This window comes from Pongo abelii, chromosome 3 (genome assembly GCF_028885655.2).
Source record: "Pongo abelii isolate AG06213 chromosome 3, NHGRI_mPonAbe1-v2.0_pri, whole genome shotgun sequence".
Taxonomy (NCBI): Eukaryota; Metazoa; Chordata; class Mammalia; order Primates; family Hominidae; genus Pongo; species Pongo abelii.
The window spans coordinates 160097534-160114027 of record NC_071988.2 but is presented as its reverse complement, the minus strand read 5'-3'; the positions used below and the strand labels follow the sequence as shown (position 1 = coordinate 160114027).

Here is a 16494-nt window from a genome sequence, read left to right as displayed (position 1 = left end):
TTATGAGTTTTCATGTAAGTAGAGGCTCACTAGAAGTGTAAAAACATAGGCTTGAATTAGGGCGATGGCAATTTCTAGAATAGTTAATAAAATTAAAATTATGAAGGTGATGAGGGTTAAGGGGAAGCTGATGGTTAATATTGCTAGTGTAGCGCTTCCAATTAAGTGTATGAGTAGGTGGCCTGCAGTGATGTTGGCGGTTAAGCGTACGGCTAAGGCTAATGGTTGAATAAATAGGCTGATGGTCTCGATAATAATTAGTATGGGGATGAGGGATGTGGGCGTGCCTTGTGGTAGGAGGTGGGTTAGGGTGATTTTGGCTTTGAAGCAGAAGCCTGTAATCACCGTACCTGCTCACAGGGGGATTGCTATGGCTAGGTTTATAGATAGTTGGGTAGTTGGTGTAAATAAGTAGGGTAGGAGTCCTAGGAGGTTAGTTGAGGCAATGAAAATAATTAGGTATATTAGTATGAGGGATCAGGTTTGTCCTTTAATGTTATGGATAGTTATTATTTGTTTTAAGGTGAGTTGGATTAGTCACTGTTGAGCAGCGATTAGTCGATTGCTGATGAAGTATTTGAAGGTGGGAACCAGTAAGGGGGGAAATAGAATGATTGGTACTGCGGCGGGTAGGCCTAGTACTGTAGGGGTAATGAATGAAGTGAATAAATTTTCGTTCATTTTAGTTCTCAGGGTTTGGCATGGTTTTCTGTTTTAGTGAATTTTGGCTAAGCGGGTGAATGGAAGTGTGTATTTAATAGTTTTAGTTGAGTAATGAGAAATAGTGTGAGAAGTACGGGGGTGATGACAGTAGGCCATGTGGTGGTGTTTATTTGTGGCATTTCACTGCAAAGAGAAAATAGCTCTCTTAGTCTTTAACTTAAAAGGTTAATGCTAGGTTAGCTTTACAGTGAGCCTTGCAGGGGGAGTGGGGCAGGCTGCAGGGTGAGTAGGAGGGCTATAAAGTGAATACAGGCCCTATTTCGAAGATTTTTAGGGGAATTAGTTCTAGGACGATGGGTATAAAGCTGTGATTAGCTCCGCAGATTTCTGAACATTGGCCATAATATACTCCTGGCCGTGTGGCAGTGAATGTGGTTTGGTTTAGGCGTCCGGGGATTGCATCTGTTTTTAGGCCTAATGAGGGGACGGTTCATGAGTGTAAAACGTCTTGGGATGTGATTATTATGTGAACGGGGGCTTCAACTGGGAGGACTACTCGGTTGTTGACGTCAAGAAGTCGAAGGTCCCCTGGTTCTAGGAATAATGGTGGGAACATGTAGGAATTGAAGATTAATCCGCCATAGTCAGTATATTCGTAAGTTCGATATCACTGATGGCCAATTGATTTGATGGTAAAGGAGGGATCGTTGATTTCGTCTGTCAAATAGAGAATGCGTAGAGATGGGAGGGCGATTAGGACTAGGATAATAGCTGGTAAGATAGTTCAAACAGTCTCTATTTCTTGGGCGTCTGAGATGCTAGTGTTGGTCAATTTTGTTGTGAGTGTTAGGAAAAGGGCGTATAGGACTAGGAAGCAGATTAGGAAAATGATTATAAGGGCATGGTCATGAAAGGTGACTAGTTCTTCTATGATAGGGGAGGTAGCGTCTTGCAGACCTACCTGTGCTGCGTGTGCCATTAAGATACACAGGGCTTAACCTGTAATTTAACTTTGACAAGGTTATGAAATGGTTTTTCTAGTATCTTTTTGAAAAAGTCATGGAGGTTATGGGACTGGCTTGAAATCAGCTTTAGGAGGTTTGATTCCTTCCTTTTTTGTTCAGGTTTCATAGAGACTGGCTCTTCAAACGTATGGTAGGGTGGAGGGCATCCTACAATCACTCCAGGTTTGTAGAGGGTTGTTCAATTATTAGGACTTTTCGCTTTGAGGCGAAAGCTTCTCAGATTATAAAAATTATTAGTATTACCGCTGTCAGGGAAATAAATGAGCCTGCGGATGATAGAATGTTGCATGTGGTATATGCGTCGGGGTAATCGGAGTAACGTCGGGGTATTCCAGACAGGCCAAGGAAGTGTTGTGGGAAGAAGGTTAGATTTACGCCAACAAATATGATAACGAAGTGGATTTTGGCATAGGTCTGGTCTAAGGTGTAGCCTGAGAATAGTGGGAATCAGTGGACGAAGCCTCCTATGATGGCGAATACAGCCCCCATTGACAAGACGTAATGAAAATGAGCTACAACGTAGTATGTATCGTGTAGTACAATGTCTAATGATGAGTTTGCTAGCACGATGCCTGTTAGGCCGCCTACGGTGAAGAGGAAAATAAATCCTAGGGCTCAGAGGACTGCAGCGGATCATTTAGTATTGCTTCCGTGGAGTGTAGCGAGTCAACTAAATACTTTGACGCCAGTGGGGATGGTGATAATTATAGTAGCAGAGGTGAAGTAGGCCCGTGTATCTACGTCTATTCCTACTGTAAATATATGGTGGGCCCATACAATAAATCCTAGAAAACCAATTGACATTATGGCTCAGACTATACCTATATATCCGAATGGCTCTTTTTTTTCCAGAGTAGTACGTTACAATGTGGGAAATTATACCGAAGCCTGGTAGGATGAGAATATAAATTTCGGGGTGGCCAAAAAATCAGAATAAGTGCTGGTATAGGATAGGATCCCCTCCTCCAGCTGGATCAAAGAACGTAGTATTTAGGTTGCGGTCTGTTAGCAGCATGGTGATGCCAGCAGCTAGGACTGGAAGGGAAAGGAGTAGCAAGACTGCTGTGATTGGGACGGATCAGACGAAAAGGGGCGTCTGGTACTGAGATATTGCAGGGGGTTTTGTATTAATAATTGTTGTGATGGAATTGATGGCTCCTAGAGTAGAGGAAATGCCTGCTAGATGTAGAGAGAAGATTGTCAAGTCTACAGAGGCTCCTGGGTGGGAGTAGTTTCCTGCTAAGGGAGGGTAGACTGTTCAGCCTGTTCCTGCACCGGCCTCCACTATAGCAGATGCGAGTAGTAGTAGGAAGGAGGGAGGGAGGAGTCAGAAGCTTATGTTGTTTATGCGCGGGAACGCTATGTCGGGAGCGCCAATTATTAGGGGTACTAGTCAGTTGCCAAAGCCCCCAATTATAATGGGCATCACTATGAAAAAAATTATTACGAATGCATGGGCCGTGACGATGACGTTATGGTCATTACCTAGGAGGTTGCCGGGTTGACCTAGCTCAGCCCTGATAAGGAGGCTTAGGGCTTTGCCCAGGACTCCAGCTCATGCGCCGAATAAGTATAATGTTCCAATATCCTTGTGGTTTGTGGAGAACAGTCAGCGGTCGGCGGCGAACATCAGTTGGTGGGGGGGGGGGGGGGGTAAAATTGCTGAGTAAGGCATTAGACTGTAAATCTAAAAACAGGGGCTAAACCTCTTTTTACCAGCCCTGAGGTGATTATCATGTTGAATTGCAAATTCGAAGGAGCAGCTTCAAACCTGCCGGGGCTTCTCCCGCCTTTTTTCCCTGTGGCGGGAGAAGTGGACTGAAGCCAATTGATTAGGGTGTTTAGCTGTTAACTAAATGTTTGTGGGTTTAAGTCCCATCGGTCTAGTAAGGGCTTAGTTTAATTAAAGTGGCTGGTTTGCGTTCAGTTGATGCAAAGTAGGGTTTTGGAGTCCTTAGTTGTTACAGAAATTAAGTATTGTAACTTACTGAGGGCTTTGAAGGCTCTTGGTCTGTGTTAACCTAAATTTCTATGAGATAGTCAGTATAAGGGGGGAGATGGGTAGAAGTAAGGTGGTGAGGATGATGAGTGCGGGGACGAGGGGAGTGGGCTTTGTGTTTTCGAACTGTCATTTTATTTTTACGTTGTTGGACATGGGGAGTAGTGTGATTGAGGTGGAGTAAATTAGGCGCATGTTAAAATAGAGGTTAAGGAGGGTGATGATGGCTATGATGGTAGGGGTAAGGAGGCTATCATTTTTTGTGAACTCTTTGATGATAGCTCATTTGGGTAGGAAGCCAGTTAGTGAGGGTCGGCCTCCTAGGGATAGTAGGGTAGATGGAATTAGGAGCATTAGCCACGTAAGTTTGTTTCAGGTGTGAGATAATAGCAGGATTGTGGTGCTAGAATTTAAGTTGAGAATTAGGAATGCGGTAGTTGTCAGAATAATGTAGATGACTAGGTTGAGGATGGTGACGTTTGGGTTGTATGGCAATACTGCTATTATTCAGCCTACGTGGGTAATTGAGGAGTATGCCAGGATTTTACGTAGTTGGGTTTGGTTTAGTCCGCCCCAGCTGCCTGCTAGGATAGATACAATTGAGAGGGTAAGAAGGACGTTGACGTTTACTGATGGGGAGATTTGGTATATAATTGAAATGGGGGCTAATTTTTGTCATGTAAGGAGGAGTAGGCCGGACATTAGGGGGACTCCTTGGGTGACTTCTGGGACTCAGAAGTGAAAGGGGGCTATTCCCAGTTTTATTGCCACGGCTGTTACAATTATTAGTGACGAGTATTGGTTGGTGGTGTTGGCTGTGGTCCATTGCCCGGAGAGTACGTTGTTGGAGAGGATGGCTATTAGAAGGATTATGGATGCTGTTGCTTGTGTAAGGAAATATTTAATAGCAGCTTCTGTAGAGCGGGGGTTTATTTTTTTGGTTAGGATTGGGATGAAGGCTAGTATATTTATTTCTAAGCCTAGTCAGGTAAAGAATCAGTGCGAGCTTAGTGCTGCAATGAATGTACCTGTGAAGACGGTGAGGTAGATGATAGGTTGGGCTAGGGGGTTAATTAGTACGGGAAGGATATAACCAACATTTTCGGGGTATGGGCCCGATAGCTTATTTAGCTGACCTTACTTTAGGATAGGGTGTGATAGGTGGCACGGAGAATTTTGGATTCTCAGGGATGGGTTCGATTCCCATTGTCCTAGAAATAAGGGGATTTAAACCCCTATAATTTACTCTATCGAAGTAACTCCTTTGTCAGACATATTTCTTAAGTTTGGGGAGGAATGCCGGAGATTGTAATGGGCACGGAGATGTGTCATATGAGTAGTGCTAGGGTGAGTGGTAGGAAATTTTTTCATAGGAAATGCATGAGCTGGTCGTAGCGGAATCGGGGGTATGTTGATCGAATTCATAAAAATAGGGAAGTCAGGAGTAGGGACTAAGATGTGACTTTATTTTTACATTTATACCTTTGATCTATTATAATTTTATTTCTGTTGTATGGTATGAACAATTAATTCAACTTTATGTTTTTCTAACAGTTTATCTAGGTTTCCCCACTTCATTTATTAAAAAATAATTTTAGCTTTTGTTTTAGATTCAGAGGGCACATGTGCATGTTTGCTACATGGGTAAATTATGGGTATATTGTGATGCTGGTGTTTGGGGTATTAATGATCCTGTCACCCAGGTAGTAACTGTCACCGATAGTAGCCAATGGGTAGTTTTTCAGTCCCCATCTCCTCCATCCCTCTCCGCCAAAGTAGTCCCCAGTACCTGTTGTTGCCATCTTTATGTCTATGTGTCCTCAGTGTTTAGCTTCCACTTATAAGTGAGAACATGTGGTATTTACTTTTCTGTTTCTGCATTAATTTGCTTAAGATAATGGCCTGCAGCCACATCCATGTTTCTACAAAGGACATGATTTTGTTCTTTTTTATACAGCTGCATAGTAGCCCATGGTGTATAACCAAGCCTCACATCATTTTTAAATAGTTCATGTTTTTCCCTCTGGTTTGAGATGATACTTTTATCATTTGATAAAATTCCAAATTTATCTGGGCCAATTTCTGGTCTTTAGATTCTGTTTTTAATGTACCTGCACCACCGGGTTTTAATTACTGAAGAATCGTAGTATATTTTGATGACTTTGTATTTTCTCAATCTTTGTTTTTTAGTCACAAAAAGTTAATATTTTCATATAATTGTAGAATTACTTTTCCTAGTTAAAAATGTTCTTGGCATTTTTATTTGTATTATGTTCCATTTATAAATTAACTTTAAAAATTGACAACTTATTAGTATTCCTATCTAAAAGCATGACATATCTTTCTATCTGGTCAAGCTGTTTTTAAAAAATATACAATTTACAGGCCAGGCGCGGTGGCTCACGCCTGTAATCCCAGCACTTTGGGAGGCTGAGGCGGGCGGATCACGAGGTCAGGAGATCGAGACCATCCTGGCTAACATGGTGAAACCCCGTCTCTACTAAAAATGCAAAAAATTAGCCGGGCGTGGTGGCGGGCCCCTCTAGTCCCAGCTACTCAGGAGGCTGAGGCAGGAGAATGGCGTGAACCCAGGAGGCGGAGCTTGCAGTGAGCCGAAATCGAGCCACTGCACTCCAGCCTGGGCGACAGAGCAAGACTCTGTCTCGAAAAAAAAAAAAAAGCATGACATATCTTTCTATCTGGTCAAGCTGTTTTTAAAAAATACACAATTTACAAATGTCTTGTTAATTTTATTCTTAGCTTTTAAATTCTTTGTTGCTATTGTAAATGGTATGATGTCTTTCATTATTTCATGTAACTTGTTTGTATATACAAAGTGTACTGATTTGGAAATTTATTTATTTGTAACCATTATCTTAAAATAGTTTAATTCATTGTAGGAGAGATTTTTGTTGTTGTTGTTGAATGTTTTATTTTTTCCAGGTAATTAATCATAAAATAATGAGTTTTTGTGTTCTTTTTTCGTTATTCATGCCTTTTCTTGTCTAATTCTAGCAGTTAAGGCATAGAAAATGATAAATGATAGAGGTGACAATATATTTCTTTGTCTTATCTCTAAGATTAAGAAAAGTACTGTAATATTCCCAAATACTAGAAGTTGCACAAAGCAGTTCATCCCTATTCAACTGTACCCTATCCCAGTTCATCCCAGGTGAAAGTCTTAGTAACTGCAATACAGCAGCCTGACAGGAGCTATCCATACTCTGCTGGTCACTTGAGTTGGGCTCGTTACTGCCATTTGGCAGGTGAGTGAGTAAATCTGTAGTAAACTACAGATTTTTTTGAGTCTGCACTCTAGACTACGTTCAATATCAACTGTCTGAATTCAAGTTCTCTAGAAAAATACCACAAAATAAGGAAATGCTTCTATGAATACTGTGGAGGGAGTGCAGGAAGCAGAACACGGAGGGGAAAGACAAAGAAAGGTAAAATTTCAGGTAAACACCTAGCCTGATCCTGCAGATTGGGAAAATAACTCTGGAGGGCAAAATATACTTTAGAGATCGTCTCAACTAAAGGCAAGTATGTTGGACTGTCATATTCTCAAATCAAGGAGTAATCGGTTAACATCCCTTAACATTCCATAAGGGATGTAAACTCCCAGGCATCCCTACTCTGTCCCCATGGGAAAAGTGGCTCCGATAATCTAAGCGCCGTCCTCTGAGGAGAGTCGCAGGTATGACTTTTTAAGCAAAAACAGAAGCTAAGGAACAAATACCCAAGAAAAGTGATATGAGAAAATCTCTATAGAACATCAACTATCACCTACAATTGATAATATTTTTTCCTATTGATTTAATATTGAGAGAAGTGTGTTGAATTTTCAACATTTGCTTATCAAATTTTCTGTTATTTTATTGTATCTGCTTCACATATTTTGTGCTGTGTTCTTAGATGCATAAAGACATTTTATCAGTACAATGACTGTCTTCATAATAGTTTTTGCTTTACAGTTTTTTTGTTTTAACTCCTATCTTGTAGGAATAGCAAGCACTGAATATGCGAGGAGAGTTGCTAGTAAGAGAGAACATCAAAGTGGAAATAAATAGTCAATTTCTGTATCTTCTCTTAAGCCAGAGTCAGCGAACTTTTTCTGTAAAAAGGCAAATTATAAACATTTCTTATTTGGCAGGCCATTCAGTCTCTTTCGCAGTTACTCTACTCTACTGTTGTAATATGAAAGCAGCCATAGAAAATATATAAATGAGTGGGCATGGCTATGTTCTAATAAAACTTTATTTATAAAACTTCCTGTCATTAGCCAATTGCACTGACCTTGTAATGCCTTATTTGCAGTTAAGATATTGTTAAACAAAGAGTTGGCAAACTACACAGGAGTTAAGAAAAATATTTATATTTTTAAAGGGCTGTAACACACACACACACAGATACACAGAACATGGACAGAGACAATGGGTAGCCTTAAAGCCTAAAATATTTACTACTTGGCCTTTTACAGGAAGTAGGCCAATGTCTGCACTAAACTCACAAAAATGAGTCTCGCAGTTTTTTCTCCTGTTTTCACTTTCTGAAATAATTTCTCTAAGGAGGAGATTATTTATTTCATAAAAATTTGGTAGGCCTTACCTGTAACACAAGTAGAACCTAGTTTTGTTTGGTTTTGTTTTTTTGAGCCAGGGATATCCTTGATTAGCACCATAAATAGTTGTCCTTCCATTCAGTTTTTCTGTTTTTTCTAATGACATAAGAGAATCGATTCATTTTCCAGAAATGTGTCCATTTTATTCTGAGTTTCATATTATTTTCCATATAGTAGATCACTGTACTCTTTTATTATTTAAAAATTCTCTTTAGCTCTCTAAGATATTTTCTCTTTTTTTAAACTCACATTTAATACATTTCCTAATTTTTTATTGCTTACATTTGCCAAACCTGTACCTAAATTATTATTCTTTCTAAATAATTAGATTTTCAATTGGGAATGTTTTCTATTCCCCTTTTGTTCTTAATTTTTTTATTTATGTAATTATCTTTTTTCTTCTTTGACTATATTCTTTTTACTTAAATTTTTCTGTTGAATATTGAGCTCATTTCCTCTTTTATTTTCTGATGAATGTATCTCGAAGCTTTAAGTTTTCCTTAATCTACTCTAACAAATTTGAACATATGGTTTTCATTGTTATTCAGTTTAAAGTATTTTGTGAATTTTTTCTCAGGGCCTATTTTCTAATTTAAAGATAAGTTGGTAGTATGATTTTTTTTTTTTTTTTTTTTTGAGACAGAGTCCCCCTGTGTTACAATCTCAGCTCACTATAACCTCTGCCTCCCAGGCTCAAGCGATTCTCCTGCCTCAGCCTCATGCTGGGATTATAGGCATGAGTCACTGCACCCAGCTGGTAGTATGATTTTTAATTTCCAGACATATAAGATTTATTTTATTAGTTTTATAACTATTAATTTCTAATTTTGTTGCATGTTTATGGTAAGAGTGTATAGGTTACACAATGTTGATTCTTTGGAACTTACTGGGGTTTCATTATTGTCTTCGATACAGATATTTTTGTTAATGTTTCATATATGCTTGAAAATAATCTTTATTTTGTATTTGGTGGATGGGAAATTCTCTATAAAGTAACTGTACTGAGTTGATTAATTATGCTCTGCAAATTTTCTACAGTTTTGCTTATTTGTCTGCTTGAGCAATCTGTTTCTGAAAGAATATCACAAATTTTCAACTAATGTGCTTTTTTTTAATAATTGAGTTATAACATAAATACAGAAAGGTATAACAATACAAATGTAGGCCAGGCGCAGTGGCTCATGCCTGTAATCCCAGCACTTTGGGAGGCCGTGGTGGGTGGATCAGTTGATGTCAGGAGTTCAAAACCAGCCTGACCAACATGACAAAATCCCATCTCTACTAAAAATACAAAAATTAGCTGGGCATGGTGGCGCATGCCTGTAATCCCAGCTACCCGGGAGTCTGAGGCAGGAGAATCACTTGAACCCGGCAGGCAGAGGTTGCAGTGAACCGAGATTATACCACTGCACTCCAGCCTGGGCAACAGAGTGAGTAAGACTGCGTTTCAAAACGAAAATAATAAAATAAAACAAAATAAATGTAAAGCTCAGTGAATTGTCAGAAAGTTAAAATATTCAGATAATTACTACCCAGGTTATAAAATAGTACAATACCAGGACTCTAGAACTGTTTTTGTTCCCCCTTGCAATCACTAGAAATGCTTATCTCCAAAGATAACCAGAGAGTTCTCAGACTGTAGAATCATTTCACCTGTTTTTAAACTTTATATAAATTGAACCATACAGTATATGCTTTTTTCTTCTATCTTCTAACATTATGTGAGAGTCATCCATATTGTTTTTTTATATCACTATTGTTTGTCCTTTTTTTATTGCATTGCAGTATTTCACTGAATAATACAATGATACATATATCCGTTGTACTGTTAATGGACATTTGGGTTATTTTCAAATGAATAAAAGTACTAGGAATGTTCTCATCCATGCTTTTTGGCATATAGATGCCCTGCATTTTTATTGGGCATATTCCCAGGAGTGGGGTTTTTTTGTTCAAAGGGTATGTGTCTGTTTAACTTTAAAAGATACCACCAAACAGCTTTCCATAATGGATGCACCAATTTGTGTCCCCCCACCAGCAGTGTAAGAATTCTGGTTGCTCCATGCTGTCAGTACTCCTGGTATTGCCAGTCTGTCTCATGTGAGCCACTCTCAGTGGGAATTGATGGCTTATTGTGGTTTCGGTTTTAATTGCCCCAATAACTAATACTGTTGAGCAGTTTTTCACAAATGAATTGACTATTTTATTGAGCATCGGTTTAAATTTCTTGGCCATTTTTTATTGGCCATTTTATTGTCATTTTCCTATTGACTTATACAAACATTATTTATTCTGGATATGAGACCTTTGAAAATTGCAAATATTTTGTCCCATTTTAAGATTCACTTTTATAATCAAATAATATATTTCGATAAACTCAAAATCTTAATTTTAATGTATTACACTGTATTTTTCTCTTTTTTATATTAGGGCTTTGTGTGTCCCTTTTAAGAAATCCCTGATTACACAAAGTTTAGTAATATATTCTGCATTTTCCTCTAGATCAGCAATGTCCATTAGAATTATAATGTAAGCCACAACTTTGAACCACAGATATGATTTTAATTTTTAGTAGCCATAATAAAAAATAAAATAGGTTAAACTAATATGAATAATACAAATTATTAATAACTTTTTTTGTTATTTTTCTTTAAGACTTCAAGTTCTAGTCAGATTTCAAGGGCTGATAACCACATGTGACTAGTTACTATCATATCGGGTGACCCATTTCTAGAAGCATTCATGATGCGCCATTCAAATTTAGCTCCATGATCCACGTGCAATTGACTTTTGTGTGTGTTATTAGGTAGCATAGCTAGCAAGGAAACTAGGTAGCTTACAGAAGCAAATGAAGATCTTCAGGATCCCGAGCCAATCTGGGTCCCTTAGGAACTAAGATAGGGCATGATAGTACTAGGACTTTCTGAATATCTCTAATTTCTGCATATTCTCTCTTATTCCATGAGGATATTTGCAACACGTCAGGGAACATGGCCACCAGTTGTTCTCAGGTCACATCTTTACAATCTCCAACAACAGATGAAAAAAGCTAATTCTAATTCTGTTTAGAAATATCCCAGCTCAGGTAATATTCCAATACTCTGCAGCCAGAGCAATGAATTATTTTTGGCCAGGCCTAGATTATATGCCTGTATTTATAACCATGGGACAGAAATTGTTACTAGAAAATGGTAACTACCACTATACATTATTTCTGTTTCTATTATGAGATGCTGTGAGGAAGCTAGGACTATTTCTTGTGCACAATAAGCAGTAAATAAGTATTTGCGAATAGCACTAGGATAGTCTCATAATTTGACAGCTATGCTTAAAATAAGGCCTAATACAGGATCAAAAATATGTATTCATTTGGTTTGAACACATTTTTATGATGCACAAGTATTTGAGGACCATCCAAACTCTTAGTTTACAAGCTTAAAACTGGCAATGTTAAGAGTTCAAGGCAATTCAACATTTTCTTTATAAACTGCATTTTCTACAGATTTTGGGGAGCTTAGAAGAGGTACACTGGTGCCCTTAGTAGCAATGTGCAGCTTTGCAAACATTCTGAGTGGTGGCCTCTATCTTACATGAAAGTACAATCCTTTTGGTTTTTAGTCTAACATCAGCCATTTTTCTTTGCAATTTAAAAAAAATACTGTGAGGAGGAAAATGTTATTTAATATTGAAAGAATAATTGTCCTTTGTAATTCATTCAGTTTCCTATCTGAGTGGGGTCTTTGGCTCAACTTATGAGTTCAGTTATTTATAACAAAATTTAAAATTAAAGTGTGACACTGTGTTAATTAGAGAAAGTTACTGTTCCCTGAGATTCCTAGTGTCCTACTTTTACCTCATATTTCTTCAGAGCTAATATGTTTCTCTTATTGGGAAACAAAAGCTGCTCCCCCTTAGGTACATTAATCAGGAAAATTGTGTGAGTGAAAGGAGATGTAGGAGGAGGAAGAGAATTGGAAAGAAAAGAATCTCTATTTAGCGTCCTTCTTTGGGAGTTTTAGCAAGAGTGCATGAGGAAAATGATCCATTTTTGTTTTTTGAAAGACATAACAACTGAGAAAAAGTATTTATTTTGGCTTTATAAAAACGTTAACTTGGTGTAGCCGAAACCAATTATATAGAATTTAGATAGATAATTTAAAAAGGAGAAAATGTAGCCTCAATTATTTGGGTGGCAAAGCATTGAGGTGGTGTCATTTTCTCAGGTGTCAACATAACAGAAAATGGTTCTGACCTTTTCCATGCTACTTTCCTAATGGCGATTTCTCATTTCTTTCTTTGATCATCCTCACCATACTTGACTCCCTTCTTTCCCTGCCAACCTCTCGCACACAGGCTTTTTGTTTGTGGTTTTTGTTCAGAGGTTCAGAAGCTTATTTAATGGTGCGTATAAAGGTAGCTTCAGGGTAATGATAACATTCAATTCTTCTCACTGAATCCAAAACCACATGTAACTATAGCCAAAAATGATATCTAGGATTTCTTTTCTTTTCATATTTGTTTTTTCTTGACACTTGGTTGAGAAAGTTAGAAGGGTTTAAAAATGTTTTGCCTTTTTGACTATTGCAAAGTAAATATTTTAATTTAGCTTACATTTTTAATGCATTTTAAATTTATAATCATAATATAACAATAGTTCATATAATGTGGAAAAAAGTCATACATAATATCATTACTTTCTATAACTACTATTCTGTTTTCCTTTACGGGCTTTTGCTATATGCATTTTTTATGTAATCGTAATTGTGTAATTTTGAACTTAGAAATTTTTTTTGGTAATTCAAAGGAACAACATGACAATGAAGAATGTGTATCTTTTACATAGTTCAAAAAAATCACCTAGTGCTAATGAGAATCAGAAAATGACTATTTTCTGGAGTCATGGTGAATTTTATATTTGTCACACTCAGATGGTGATTTAAAATGCTGGTTTATTATGAGTAGTAAGAAATAATTTTATCTTTTAATGTTGAGGAAGGCTTATAGTTGTACGTATGTGACAGCAGTATAAAGTGTAGAATCTTTTTAATTTTGTAAATATTGGATTTGACTGTATTGCCTTATTAAAAAACTCAAAATAAAAAAATAAAAATAAGCATTACACAAATTATGAAATTCAAACTGTGTTGTTATAAACAATGTAGCTTTAGGATACATTCTACTCACAAAACAGTCGCGTGTAAAATGTTTTTATACATGCATTAAAGAAAAAGAAACTCCTTAAAATGAAGTAACCATTTCCTGTTTCATTTTGTTTGAACAGCTTTTGTTGCTCACTACGAGTTGCTTTAAATCTCTGGGAAGGTCTGTTCCGAATTTACTACTTCTGGATTGGCTAAAATCTCTTTAAAGTGTGTGCTTTGTTCTCTAAAAAGCTTAGGTCAGTTGAGCAACAAGCTCCTCCTGTTTTTTTTTTTTTTTTTTTTTTTTTTTTTTGTAAAGAGCTGAGTAATGCTGGAGCCTTCTCATGTGGCTGATGCAAACCTGGAGAATTTGCATCATCATTTAGCTGTAGTAAGTTGGTGTGACAGGCAGGCGCTTAAATACAAGCCCATGAGGAAGCTGAGCTGGTTTGTAATGATAGGGCGGCAGCAGCAGCAGCAGCAGCAGTGGTGGAACGAGGAGGTGGAGAATTGAGAGCACGATGCATACACAGGTGTTTCTGAGTAGTAATTAGATCGCTGTGAAGGAAAAAGCACACCTTTGAGTTTTTACCTGTGAACACTATAGCGCTGAGAGAGACAGTCTGAAAGCAAAGAAAGCAAAGAGGAAGACATCGATCAGTAACACCAAGAGACACCAAAGTTGAAAGTTTTGTTTTCTTTCACTCTGTTTTATTTTTCCCCCGTGTGTCCCTACTATGGTCAGAAAGCCTGTTGTGTCCACCATCTCCAAAGGAGGTTACCTGCAGGGAAATGTTAACGGGAGGCTGCCTTCCCTGGGCAACAAGGAGCCACCTGGGCAGGAGAAAGTGCAGCTGAAGAGGAAAGTCACTTTACTGAGGGGAGTCTCCATTATCATTGGTACCATCATTGGAGCAGGAATCTTCATCTCTCCTAAGGGCGTGCTCCAGAACACAGGCAGCGTGGGCATGTCTCTGACCATCTGGACGGTGTGTGGGGTCCTGTCACTATTTGGTGAGTGCGACTTTTTCTTTTGGGGGGGCGTGGCTGTGGGGCTGGAAAGCTTGCTTTCTGGGAAAGCAAATTGTAGTTTTTGAGGAGTGAATGGATGGCAAAGGCCACACCAAATTTTTAAAATTTTTGTTCAGGTACGTGAACTACCCAGACGCAGCATCCACTGTTGGTGTGATCTGGAACACCCTCAAATTGCTTCCTACAGGCTGTACTTTCTTTTCCTGACTAAGACAGGCTGTTTTCTGACTTTTCTCTGTGGTGATGAGAGCAAAGGCTAACTTTCATGACCCAGTAAAAAACATGTACACTTTCTGTGCCGGGCAGTTGTACACTTAGCTTGGGCATTCTGGCAGCTGGCATGCTGAATGAGACACCTGTGAAGTGGAACCTGGCATGGCCTATTTAGACATAGAACGGAGTGTTCAACAGAAGTCTTACTGACTTTTCATTAGCCAAACAAATGGGTGGCAGTCTTTATAAAAATATTTTTTAAGTTCATGTGCTTGTCACCTCTTAATATCCTTTCAAAAGTCTTTGACATTGGAGAGATGTATGATGGCGCATAACTCGATCCCTATCATAATGGGGTATATTGCAATGGCCTGAGCATATTTCAAATTACTTTTCAACCTTTTATCTCTTCTCAATACCCATATACTTTTGCAATATAAGTTTTAAAACTTCAGTTGGGTGTTAGTTTTCTGTGCTTGCCCAGATCTGTTTTTTTCATTATATTTCACTTGTTCTCCAGGGACACAGAGAATTTGTCCACCTGTTCACTAAATTAATCTGAAGGGAACTGGCAGAAGTATAATTATGAATTTTTCTTCAAAATTTATGTCTCTTCTATTGATTTGAGAATTAATAGTAAAGAGGTAAATAAATACCCCCGTATGAAATAGGCAAATTACTAGAGAGCTACCTGAGTTTGTTGTAAAGATGATAAAAACTGGTGAACTGTCAAACATTAAATTTGATTTATGCTATGAGGATTTATTTACTCTTCTTGGGAAAGATTCTGTACTTTAAAGTTGCTCTTTGTCTTAACTCTAGGACTAACACGAACTAACAAGTACTAACACTAACTCTAGGACTAATTAACAAGTACTAACTCCTGTTCCCATGTGTACCAATCCATTCATTCTTTCTACTCAGGCCTTGTGATGTTTTAAATCATTGGTTTGACACTCATCTAGAGACCCCAAATTCCATTTTTTTTTTTTTTTTGAGACAGAGTCTCGCTCTGTTGCCCAGGCTGGAGTGCAGTGGTGTGATCTCAGCTCACTGCAACCTCTGCCTCCCGGGTTCAAGCAATTCTCCTGCCTAAGCTTCCCGAGTAGCTGGGACTACAGGTGTGTGCCACCACGTTTGGCTTATTTTTTGTATTTTTAGTAGAGATGGGGTTTCACCGTGTTAGCCAGGATGGTCTCGATCTCCTGACCTCGTGATCCACCTCAGTCTCCCAAAGTTCTGGGATTACAGACATGAGCCACCGTGCCCGGTCCTCAAATTCCATTTTTAGGAAGAAGTTATTTTAAATAAAACTTGTTAAAACAAGGTCATAGTATAGAAAGATTTATAGAGGAATTATTTGGGGTTTTTAGAGAGAGTTTGTGGTATTATTTATAACTAACTTGTGCTTTATTAAATATTCAGTAACAATTGTGTATCATTATTTCCCAGTATTACTTCCCAACTTTATAAAATAATTTGGAGTAATATCGTTATGAAAAACTCTAATAGTGCCCTTAGCCACTATTAATATTAAAATAGCTCTGGTATATGCACTTATAGATAAAGAGAAACCTAATTGTTGATCATCTTAAATGATTTTGTGCACCCTTAGCCTTTAAATCTTCCTACAGCACTTTATATATTCAGAATAAATTAATATCTAATCAGAAAAACCACAACCAGTTTACTGGACTTTGCATACTTATGTGCATGCAGCTTCCACTATGTGATTCAATTTTTGCACATAATAAAAGGTTATTCAGATGTAATAAAATAGATCAGTATGAGTATTGAACT

The 16494-nt window shown here is 38.0% G+C and overlaps 1 protein-coding gene and 2 pseudogenes across 1 annotated transcript in view; 1 reads left to right on the top strand and 2 right to left on the bottom strand.

Annotated features, from left to right (window-relative positions):
- Positions 1-681, bottom strand: LOC129058819 (ATP synthase subunit a-like; annotated as a pseudogene).
- Positions 682-958: 277 nt separating this feature from the next.
- Positions 959-1642, bottom strand: LOC129058818 (cytochrome c oxidase subunit 2-like; annotated as a pseudogene).
- Positions 1643-13895: 12253 nt separating this feature from the next.
- SLC7A11 (solute carrier family 7 member 11) overlaps positions 13896-16494 on the top strand; it is a gene marked incomplete at its 5' end in the record, with an annotated part of 70556 nt that continues 67957 nt past the window's right edge. Inside the window, 1 exon segment of the mRNA NM_001132262.1 lies at positions 13896-14463. Within this exon segment, the coding sequence (NP_001125734.1) occupies positions 14187-14463 (277 nt within the window).